A 12,597-nucleotide genomic window follows, 5' to 3' on the forward strand; every position below is an offset into this window, starting at 1 on the left:
ACAAAAATGTAATTTTCTTAATAGGAAATCACAATTTAGTATTTTATGAGTTTAAATTCTTATAATTTATATGATTTTATGTTATTATTTTAAATGAATATTCATAAATAACGAAATCGTTGCGTAAAAAAGAATATTAAACACTTATTATCATTTTAAAATTATTTCTAAATATTTATACGTACACAAATATAAGACATAAAATAAGTTTTCCAATTAACAATGTATTAATGAAGATTATCTTTTAATCTAAAATTAGATATAATTGACACAAATATTCGAACCTTGTATTTGCTTGAGCACAAAGAAGAAAAAAAATAAATTAATTAAATAATTCCAACGGGAAAGAAAATCCGTACCTAACAGAAAGACGGAAAAAATGAAAGCTACCTGAAAATAGTAAAAGCAGTCCCTCTAAAAAAAATAGTAAAAGTAGTTGTGGGGAACCGGTCTGGAGATTCTGGTATCCGGTACAGTTCCACCTTCACTGTCCGCCGGTACCGTACTCGCCCTATGGACCTAGACACGTGTCCATCTCAAAGTTTCAATGACCTCGCACTCGCTCAAGCAAGATCAGAATCTCCACGTGGCAAACCTGAAGAGAGAGTAAAGGAGGAATTTAAAAACGAGGCGCGTCGGCAAAGGTTGAGATGACGTCAGCTTGGTGGAAAACGCGGGTTCGCAGGGGGAGGGGGGGATGGTGGTGAGAAGGGGTTGTCTGGTTTGGGTTTTTAATTTTTTAGAACAGTCAATTTTTATTCATTCTCTGCTCGGCATTTTATTTTTTAATTTTTAAATTTATTTTTGTGGAGAGGAGAAGAGAACGCTTTCCTTCCTCTCTTTCTCTGCCTCCCTTGTCCTTCGAGACTCAAAAAAGCTAGGCGCATCACTATCTCCTTTCTCCTCTGAAACTTTTCTCCTTTGTTCTTCTGTTTCTTTTGGTGTGTTTTGTCATTTGGTTCGTTGATTCTGTGTGACGGGGGGGGAGGAGGGTAAGGGGTTTTGGTATGATGATGGGGCCTTGGTGCAGAGGGCTTCGGCAATTCCGCCGGGGAAGTTTAGAGTGATAGCTGGCTGATGCAGAGAAGCCTTTGGAAATGGAATTCGATGCTGGAATTCCGATTTCCCGTGCGGCTGTGAGCGAGGGAACCTCCCTGTCACCGTCGTTGAGTGAAGGTTGGTTTCTCTGTGGGCTGTTTTCTTTATTTCCTTTCGGCGTTTTCTTGTTGTCCGTGAAGCTTCTCGTGTTGTTCTGCGAATTTGTTTTTGTCGCTTTTGTTTCCGGCTGAATGGGATTTCGTTAGTGATTAATTTGGGTGGAGAAAACTCAATTCAGTAGTTGCGTGTGGTGAATTTTCATATTTCCTGCTTTGTTTGTCAATCTTTGGGCTGATCATCGCCTGGAAACTAACCTTACTTGTGGAGAAATTTGTTTGCATAAAATTCCATTATTTCCTTTTTTACTTGTTTTTTCGAAGGTACCATAACGCAGTCGTAGTTCGTGGTGGTGGTTTTTATTTTTTATTTTTTATTTTTAATTCTTCTACTGGCTTTTCTGTTTTGATTAGTGGTTCAACGCGGTATATTCTCTCTCAATCAATCGCTGGTTATTTAAGTTGTACGGAGAAAGTAATTTTTTTTTGTTTCCTTTTGTCTGTCGAATTTCTTTTTGTTGCTAAAAAATAGAATGAGGGTGGATCAAATTTATTTCTATTTGTGTCGCCATCCGTTTATTGTAGAAGAAATCCAATCAGAGAATTGATCTTCTTTGGCATGTTTCTAGATTTGCTAGGTCCTTTTTGGGTGGGAAATCAGCATGGGGTTACTTATGTTCTGCATTCCTTATATACACTTGGTTGCCGATCAGGAAATAACTAAACATTTTTATTTGAGAACATTGTTCTTATTTAGTCTCACTGAGTTGAAGTTCCAAATCTTGTTAGATGTACTTAGGATGTCCTCATGAATGGCAAAATAAAGCTAAAATTTTTTTGGGTGCATAATAAACAGAAATGTAACTTTTATTCCATTCAAGTCCGCTTTCAAGAACCAAACTACCAGAAAATGTGTGAATGAGATAGCTGTATAGAAATGTCTTCTTAGAAATGTTTTTTATTATATCCCTCTTCCTTTCTTCTTTAAAATTTTTATTTCTATCATTCGGGTCTGAGATTCTCATGTGAATTAGACTTCTTTAAAGTTCTTTCTGTAATAACCAAGTACAAGGACTTTAACGCATGAGGAACTTTAGTTGGATAGACAACTTCATCATAACCATGAACCAATATCGATAAATCTACGTTGGGGGAATTAAGATTGTAGAGGATGTATTAGCTATAAAATTTTTTGATCTCATTCTGTTGTTTTGCAATGTTCTATAATAGATTTTCTGAACCTATTCGTTTTGTCTTAGATGCAATGTGGCAAATAAATTTGAGATCAAGTGAAACAATGGAATCTATGCGCTACCCTGAGCACCCTGGAGAGCCAGATTGTTCATATTACATCAGGACAGGACTTTGTAGATTTGGAGCAACATGTCGATTTAATCATCCGCCTAACAGAAAGCTGGTATGAAGAGGCAGTATGGTTGAACATGTCTTTATTAAGTTAAAAGTTTGATAATCAAATTTATTAATTTTATTAGTTTAGATAAGATGATGTTGGTTGATGAAATTTTATTATCAATTATGGCTCTATATTGTCTTGTCGGCAGTTTTGTCCTTACCAAACAGATCTCTTGGCACAGTCTTTTCTGATGCAGAAGGAAATAGACTTACAATTTCTAGATAGAATAGAAATTGTAGCATTAGGATTTTGTTTAATATTTAAATTCGTAGTAAATTTCCTATTAGGGTTCTTTACTTATAGTTAGATTGAGATTCTTTGTACCAGATTCTGTATTTATCACCGTTGAGATTAGCCATGAGTTAACATATTATTCTGAGATTTCTTTCAATGCTTTGATTGTGTGATGCAATCATATCTGAAATCTGATGCTTAAGAAATGTCAGGATCCTAATCCTAATCCTGATTTGAGAAAAAATGAGGAAGAAGGAAGCACTTGAAGAAGAATGGAAAACATGCAGAAAAAATTGGGGGAAAAAGAAGTTTAAATTTCATTCAATTTTTTTTAAATTTTTTTTGAAATATCATTCATTTTTTTAATACCAAATAAATTACGAAATACACCTTTTATTTAGCTGATGATATTACTAATTACCCTAATTGCAGTCAATTTTGTGCTGATCTCAGTAAACAAACAACTAACTAATCCTAACAAACTTTAACAATTATAAATTTTGGGTTCTGATGTTGCCCTCCCCATTAAGGCATCTTTGTCCTTCAAAAATGTTGAAGAACACAGAGAAGAACTCATTCTACTTTTGTCTGGAATTGGATATTGTCTCCTCCTTTAACCTTTTAATGACCACAAAATTTATTGAAGCTCTCTTGTAAATAATATCAAATTCTCCTCTTCCAAGAATGTCCTTTGAATTGAAATGGTCCACCGTTTTGTGGGAAATGGTCCAACATTTTTTGGGGCTTAACATATATATAAGCCTAAATTGTGGGACATGTTGCCCTGTTGATTTGAAAAGAAACGATCATCCTCTACAGCCAAAATTTCACCTCTACATGATTTTCAGATCAGTCTTTTCTTTGAGAACTTTTCACAAACACTTTGGATACACTCTTCTTAAACCAATCATCTAGTAGAGGAATTTTACCAAATAGTTGGTGTTCTAAGTACTTGTTTTTGGTTTTTGAGTGTGTTTCACCAAATTGAAATCTAACGTCCCTTTTCAATAAAATGTAGAATGATCCAACATTGACAAAGGATGGGCTATACTTCTTGTTGTCTGTATTTAAGGACAACAAGCAGTAAATGTAAAAGAAGATTGAAAATATTCTCCAAATTTTCAAACCATATTTTGTTATGGAAATAAAAGTAAAAAGTTTATTATTCATGATGATTGTTATATGAACCTTGTGTTGACCTATACAGTTGATCAACAATGACCTGTTCCCATTGACCATGGTGGTCTTAATGTGACTTTATCACGTCAGATATATTTCTTATGAATACTGCACATAAGCTTCTTGGCTGTCTTAGCTTTATGATCAATATGTTTAGTATGATGAGGGTACTAATGCTTATTATCTTATGCTTTTCATGAAGATGCTTATTATCTTATGCTTTTCATGAAGAATGGTTTTGAAGCCTATGACTGTAGCAAAGATGTATAAATGTTGATGACCATAAGAGCTAGAAGTAGTGATGAAAAAACTCCTTGAGAAGTTGGAAATGGTAATATCAAATTTTAATCAGTTTGGTGGAATGGAAGAGCGGGAAAGAAATCCTCAAGAGATGCTTAAGAAAGCAGAGATTTTAAGATTACTGAAGACCTTTCACTTGAATGGACTTCAATAGATGTTCAATCTAGGGAGCTTTTTATGAAAAAAGAAGTATCATTAGATAGAGGATAAGAAGGTAGAAAATTAGGGGATAGGATATACTCCTAGGCCCTCCCCCAAAAAAAAAAGAAAAAAAGGAAGACATATAAATCAAAACAACACCACATCCCAATCCCCTTGTAAAATCGGCAAGGAGACATTCTTGAAGAACCTCTGAGCTATGGACTTCAAAGATGTTCAATCTAGGGAGGATTTTTTTAATGAAAAAAGAAATATAACTATATAGAGGATTAAAAGGTAGAAAATTAGGGGATAGGATATTCTCCTAGGCTCCAAAAAAAAAAAAAGAAAAAGGAAAGGGAGACATGTAAATCAAAACAACATTGCATCCCAATCCTTTTTGTAAAATACGCAAGCAGACATCTTTGAAGAATCTGTGAGCTATAGCCCACAAGGAGGCAAAGAAAACTAGTCTATGCTAGAGGTAAGGAGGAAAGTAACGATCTTGGAAAGTCTTGCATTGCTTTCCACCCACAACACCCATGAACTGATAAAGAGAGCTTCGGAGCTCCTGATTCTTAATGGTGTAGGTTTTTATTTCAAAGATAAGTATAATGAAGTTGGTTTAGATTGCACAATAGATTAAAGTTATTATTGTTTTAAATATCAAACTATTCTACTATTTAGGAATTTGTTACTGTGACTTTAATAATTTCAAGTCAGTGGTGTTAGTATTTCTTAATTCATCTTATTTGGAAAAGTTTTACTCAGGGAAGCAGTATGAATACCTAAGTAATCTCACTTTTTGAGGCAGAGTTCAGTTATTTAATAAAATACTTGGAGAATTCTTGCCTTCTTCTAGTTGTGGATACAATTTGATCCTTTTAACTACAATGCATAACACTTGGTGGGATATGTGATGCACAGTATTTGTTCGAGAATCCTTAAATAGGCAAATTAACCATGAATTTGCCTACATCAGGTCCGCTCAAAAGGATCTTTGCTTCCATTTTCTTCCCATCTCCGTTGAGGGACATACAGAGGAAACACTCAAGGGAAGAGAGTGCACCAACATGTTGCTTGAGTATCAAAAGCCTCAACCAGAGTCTCCAAGCCCCCTTACAATATAAAAAGAGATGGCAATGGCATTTGGCAGTCCTAAAAATATAACACATGCACCTAATAGTGCAAAAAGAGATGGCAATGACACTTACTATTCCTAAAAATATAGCATATACATTTGGAGAAAGAGCATGATTATCTCTACAGACTTGCAACAAAACATCTCTGTTTGACTCTGTTTAGAACAACAGCCCAAACTTAAACCTCAATTTTAGAAGGAGCTTTAGCCCTTAAAAATGCATTGCTGATAGTTCCGTTGGGGCAGCTATATCATGGATAAGCTTGGTTAAGAGGAACTTGCAAGCGTACATACTTGAAGAATTCCAGGTCCAAATTTTACCATCCAGTTATGAAGAAATAGTAAAAGGCTCAAGACTATTTAGCAAGGAAGCATATCATCAAACTTATGACCGCTTATACTTTTGAAAAGAATCAGCTCCAGGAGGTGTGCCCATCATGTTGATCGATAAAGTGACAAATGGGAGCTTTACGGCGCAAGGAAAGGTTATGAAGATATTGAAAGAGGCTAGCAAGGGAAGATCATCAATCAAAAGTATTGCAGAATGAAACATGGGAGCATCACCTACTCTTTGACGAGTAAAAGGAATGAAAAGATCACAGAGCTGAAAGATGGTTCTAAAAGGGCTTCTATAAGACATTTACCTTTAGATTCCCAAATTCTTTGCAACCCAATGCTTGATAACCTTGTGCTACAAAGAATTGATTCCAAAGGAAAACATTATAATCATTTAGCCAATGAGGGCAAATTTTCAACATGAGATTCCTTATATAGATACCACTATTTTTTTTAAAGAAAGAAAAAGCACATGTTATATAGTTGAATCCTGGGAGGAATTTGACACCCCAATTTATCAATTTGTTGATCTTATCTCTAGGATTTCACACTCTTAACAACCATTGTCATCGCTTTTAACATGGATAATTGTGAAGTTTCCCAACATTCCATATTCTTTTGGAATGTTTCATGATTTTCTTGATCCTTCCACATTTCAAAACTCATGGATGAGTTTTCTCTAACCTAGGGAGAATGATGAAGAATGTATTATATTTAGAATTTTTAAAATAGATTAGGAATCGTTTCTTTAAGCTAAACTAAATTTGTTGTGATAATATGAATAATATTAGGCATATGGCCAGCTTTAGGTTTTATTTACAGTTTTAATTCTGTTAAGTATTAAGTTTTCTATAAGGTTCTTTAACAATAGTTAGAATAGGGTTTATGCTGAACCTCTATGAATACTTCTTTAGTCTCAACTTTGAGATAACACCGTGAGTGAATAAATTGTTTAAAGAGTTTTTTATAATATTCTGATTAAATCGTGTATGTAAGAATTAGGGAAAGAAATGCTGAATATTTTATCATATTTTATTGAAACAAAAATAGGGATATATATACATGTAAACGGATTCATATATGGTAATCAACATAAATTACCCTAATAATTTTTTTCTTAATTAAGCTTACATATTTGGAAATATAATCATACTATTATGTTAGAAAATATTCTATAATATTCTAATCCTCCCCCTCAAATATTCATACCCAGTTTGTTTTGAAAATACTCAATTTGTGTTCCATTCAGAGGTTTTGTGAATATATCACCAAGTTGTTCTCCTGTCTTCACATAACCAATAGATATAAAGTTTTTCTAAATTTTTTTTCGGATGAAGTGACAATGAACTTCAATATGTTTGGTTTTCTGATGATACACATGATTTGAGGCAATATGAAAGACAACTTGATTATTACACTAAAGTTTTGCAGGAGATGTGGGATTCAAACCCATTTCTTCTAAAAGATAATATATCCATAAGACTTTACATGTATACTGGGCCATAACTCTATATTCAGACTCTGCGTTTGAGCGAGATAAAACTATTTCTTCGTACTTTTCCATGATATGAGGTTCCCACCAATAAAAACACAATAGCCCGTAGTAGACTTCCTATCAATCTCGATCCAACCCAATCAGCATCTGTAAAGTATTCAATGTGAGTATGTCCGTGATTTTTAAACATTATGTCGAGTCTCGGAGCACCTTTTAAGTATCACAGAATCTGTTCCAGGATTTCCCAATGTTTAATTGTAGGTGCAGACATAAATTGACTTGCAATACTGACAGGATATGTAATATCTGGACGAGTTACAGTGAGATAATTCAATTTCCTAACAAGTCACCTGTATTTTTCTGAATCATCAAGGGGATCACCATCATTTTTTGTAAAATGTACATTTGGTACCATAGGCGTATTGCATAGTTTAGCTCCCAACTTTCCTGTTTCAGCAATTAGATCAAGTACATATTTCATTTGAGATAAAATTCTTTTCTTGCTTTTTGTTACTTCAACCCCCAAGAAATAGTTTAGTTGTCGCAAGTATTTGGTATTGAACTTGGTATGTAGGAATAACTTAAGAGAGAATATTCCTATATAGTCATCTCTTGTAATCACAATATTATCAATATAAACAATAAGAAGTATAATACCAATTATTGATTGTATATACAAGACCAAATGATCATACTTGCTCTTTCTCAATCTGAATTCACATACTATCTCACTAAACTTGCCAAAGTACGCACGGAGACTCTGCTTTAGACCATATAAAGAGTTTTTCAAATGACAAACTTTTCCGTACTCTCCCGGAGCAACAAATCTAGGTGGTTTCTCCATATACACTTCTTCTAAGAGATTACTATGAAAAAATGCATTTTTAATATCTAGCTGGTGCAAGGGTAAGTCTCTAGAGGTTGCAATAGATATGAATAAACGGACAGAGATAAGTTTTGCTACTGGAGAGAATGTATCAGAATAATAAACCCTATAAGTCTAAGCATAACATTTTTCTACCAATCGAGCTTTAAGTCTCACCACAAAGCCATCTGAATTCACTTTGATTGCAAATACTCATTTACACCCCACAGCCTTTTTTTATTTGGGCAAATTTACCAGATATCAGGTATGATTATCATCAAGAATATTTATCTCCTCAAGCATGACATTATACCAATGTGAGTGATTCAGAGCATTATTAACTGTCTTGGGTATGGAAGTGGAATTTATAAAAACAATTAAAGAGATAGACGAATGAGACAAATAATCATATGAAATGAAGTTAGCAATAGGATAAGTAGAATGAGAAAAGGTACATTGATGTGTATCTTTACGAAAATTGATGGGAAGATCAAGATCATGGGTGGAATGATCAGATGACGAAGAAGCTGATGCAGAACATGTATCATTAGTCAGTTGTCTTCTGGAATAAACATGAATAATGTACGGTTGTTCTTGAGTTGGAGATATACCATCATCAGTTTGTTCAGAAGACACATCAGAAAAAATACCGTTATCTGGTTGCTTTGTAGAGGTACTATTTTGGAATCTATAAATGAGCTACTCATCATCCTTCACCTGATCTGTAGAACTAGACTATGAGGAGAAAAACGGTATATTCACTGAAAAGACTACATTTGTTGACACTAGATATTTATTGGGATCTGAAAAGTAATATCGATATTCCTTTTGCAAACGAAAATATCCCAAAAAGACACACTTTAAGACTTTGGAATCCAATTTACTAATATTTGGTTGAACATCTCGAACATAACAAGTACTATCAAATATCCATGGCTGTACAGGAAATAATGATTTGTTTGGAAAAAGAATACTATAAGAAATATCACATTCGAGCACTGTAGATGGTAGACGATTAATAAAAAAACAGACAGTAGATACACCATCAGCTCAGAATTGTTTAAGAACTTTTGTCTGAAACAAGAGGGCTCGAGCAGTCTCAAGTAAATATATGTTCTTTCTCTCAGCAACTCCATTTTGAGATGGTGTATCAACACAATAGAACTAATGAAAAATCCCATGTTGAGTCATATAATTCTGAAATGAGTCTTACATATATTCTTTAACATTATCCCTTCTTAACACATGCACAGAAACATTAAATTGAATTTTGATTTCCACATAAAAAGCACAAAAATTAGCAAACACTTTAGAATGATTTTTCATAAAATATATCCAAATTATTCGAGAAAAATCATTAATAAAAGTAACAAAATACTTAAATCATGTTTTAGATATAACAGGACATGAACCCCAAATATCAGAATGAACTAATTTAAAAGTAAACTCAGGTTGTTTATTAATTCTTGGATTTGACGAGTTACGATAATATTTTGCAAAATGACATGACTCACAATCTAATGAAGATATATCATGAAACTGAGGACACAACTTTTTCAACACAGTGAGAGATGGATACCCCAACTAACAATGTGCTTCAAATAGAAAGACAATACTAGAGCAGACAACTAATCGAGAATTATCAAGAATGTAGAGACCTTTTGATACATGTTCTTTATCAATAATCTATTTCGTCATAAGATCCTAAAAAAAATAATGATCAGGAAAGAATGAAATACAACAATCAAAATCTTTGGTAAATCTACTTACAGAAATTAAATTGAAAGTAAGTTTGGGTAAACTTAAAACATATATCAGGGTAATGGCGGGAGTTGGTTTTATAATCTTAGAACCCTCAATACTATAGATTAACCTATCAGTAATAGTTACAGGAGATGGTGCTATGTGTGATCGAAAGCTAGAAAAGATATTAGAGTTACCTATCATGTGATCTGTAGCACTAGAATCAATCACCCATTTATTTGATGAGGAGATAAGACATTTTTTTACCTGATTCAGTAAATACAATGGTTGGTATGCGATCTTTCAAAAATCTTTGAAACTGAGAGAACCTTACATATTCGTCGGTTGAAACCACAATAATTTTCTCAGAAGATGAGCTAGCAGTAACAGCAGTAGCAATATTTGCAGTTTGTGTTCTTTGATTTCGATTCTGTAATTTTTGCATTGCTGCTTCGTATATCATTGCTCATGACAGTAATAACATATAATATTACTTAAATCATTATATCGACTATCCATTGCTCTGTTTTCTTCTCCTCTAGCAATAAGAACATTAGTGTGTTGATTAGGTGTAGTAGTCTCTGTGCAAAACACTCTTTTGAAAACTTTCTAAAGAGATGTGATCTCGAAACCATATAGGATTTGAGATTTAACTGTCTCAAATTTAGATGGAAGACTAGCTAAGAAACTCATTATGACCATTTACTCTCTGTGTTTGTTGTACCTTGATATCAGCACTGAACGGAAAAAGTACATTAAACTCCTCATATATTTTTCTAAATTCCATAAAATAGGCCGCGATAGATTTGGCCTCTTTCTCAGCACGGTAGAATGTTTTACAAACATCATACGTGCGGAACACATTTTGTTTGACTGAATACAGAAACTCTAAATAATTCATCAGTTCTTTAACAAATTCACAGTGATTAATTATGTTAATTACCTTACTGTCAATCGAATTTTTGATATGCAGAAACAATCGTGCATCATCTTTTAGCCAGATTTGTTGAGTTCCATCAGTGGGAGGGTTTTGGGTCAAGTGATCATCCTTATCAATACTGTGTAGATAAACCCTAAGTTTTGCTTCACTTCAGATAATTTGTGCTAGTTAATTTATGCTCAATGATCTTTGACATGGTCAGAATTATCTCACTCACTAAAAACTTGTTATCACTCATTCTTAATTCGAGAATATCCACAAATTATCACCTAAAAATACTAAAATACAACTATTAGAGATACACCAAAAACACTGCAAATATACCAAAAAATTTGAGAAAATAAAGTACCTCTTCATGTACAGGTATCAACAACCCTACTAAAACCTCATTGTCAACCACCATATATATGCACCGCCGCAGGAGAACCACCCGCCGTTGTCGGAGTTACACGTGCCGTCTTCTGAAACTACCAAACAGCCTCCTTTTGGCCGAAAATCACCACAGAACTCCAATGCCGACCCTAATTTGGAATGGTGCTTGCAGAAACAGCCGAAATTGGGTCAGAGAGCAGAGAATCGCTTTCTGTTGTGCGATCTGCTCCGCCACGCCTTTTCTTTCTTCGGCCTTCTAGTTTCGTGCACAGAGCTGGTCGACTGAGCCCCTCTATTGCTTCTATCCTCGAACGGGAAAGCAAACTGCACAAAAATACCCTCCTTTGGTAAACCCAACGCACACAACCTCAATCCGTCGCGCAAACCACCGTCTCAGCTTCTCCCGTATACACGATCTGATGGCCAAACTTTGAACTAGTCGGAGATCGCTGGTCGACTTCCTCCGGGGCCAGAAATGGGTTGTTTAACCATTCTTTTGGTATGATGAAATTTGACTCCTAAAATCTTAGATTTAGCCCAAGTTCTGATACCATGTAAGAATTAGACAAATAAATACTAAATATTTTCTTATGTTTTATTGAAATAAAAGTAAGGATATATATACATGTAGATGGATTCATATTTGGTAATCAACATAAGTTATCTTAATAATTTTTTTTCTAATTAAGTTTAGATATTTGGAAGTATAATCATACTATTATGTTAGAAAATATTTTATAATATTCTAACAGTATCTTACATGTGATGCTTAAGAAACTACACTAGGGGATCAATAGGTTTGACTCTAGTTATTTAATTATTTTGATTTTTTGTCCCATTCTTAGAGGTGCAATATCTAAAAAATATTAGGGCTGATGTCTACACTTATCTCAAATTTCTGTGTGAGCAAATTTATCCTAGAATTTCGTATATTATTATTTTGGTCTATAGTTGTTTCTGATTTGTTTATTAATCTTTTAGAAGAAAATTAATATGACACCAAGGGAGTGCAACCCAAATGCAAATAATTTACAAATCAATCGAAATGTCAATCAAGTCTATTAAGTCATCAACAAAATTAAGATAGTCTCCGTTAATAAAAAAATATGGCATCTGGAACCAATATTTCTCCAGGCCTACTAAAAGAAGATTCTATACTCTCAAAAGCTAACATGTTCTTTTCATTCTGATTTTTTTTTTGAAATAAAAAGTATGATATGTATCATTAGTTATAAGCACCAAAGGAGTGCCAACCCATGTACATACATATCAAACAGAATATCAAT

The 12,597-nt window shown here is 33.8% G+C and overlaps 1 protein-coding gene across 7 annotated transcripts in view; it reads left to right on the forward strand.

Annotated features, from left to right (window-relative positions):
• Positions 1-760: 760 nt before the first annotated feature.
• LOC110816315 (zinc finger CCCH domain-containing protein ZFN-like) overlaps positions 761-12,597 on the forward strand; it is a 30,068-nt gene continuing 18,231 nt past the window's right edge. For all 7 annotated transcript variants that reach the window (XM_088219351.1, XM_088219347.1, XM_088219363.1 and 4 more), the window contains exons 1-2: positions 761-1,176; positions 2,414-2,571. In XM_088219351.1, the coding sequence (XP_088075477.1) occupies positions 1,098-1,176; positions 2,414-2,571 (237 nt within the window). In that variant the 5' untranslated portion in view covers positions 761-1,097. The remainder of the gene's footprint in view (positions 1,177-2,413; positions 2,572-12,597) is intronic.

Source organism: Carica papaya, chromosome 1, assembly GCF_054855325.1.
Source record: "Carica papaya isolate Zhongbai chromosome 1, ASM5485532v1, whole genome shotgun sequence".
NCBI lineage: Eukaryota > Viridiplantae > Streptophyta > Magnoliopsida > Brassicales > Caricaceae > Carica > Carica papaya.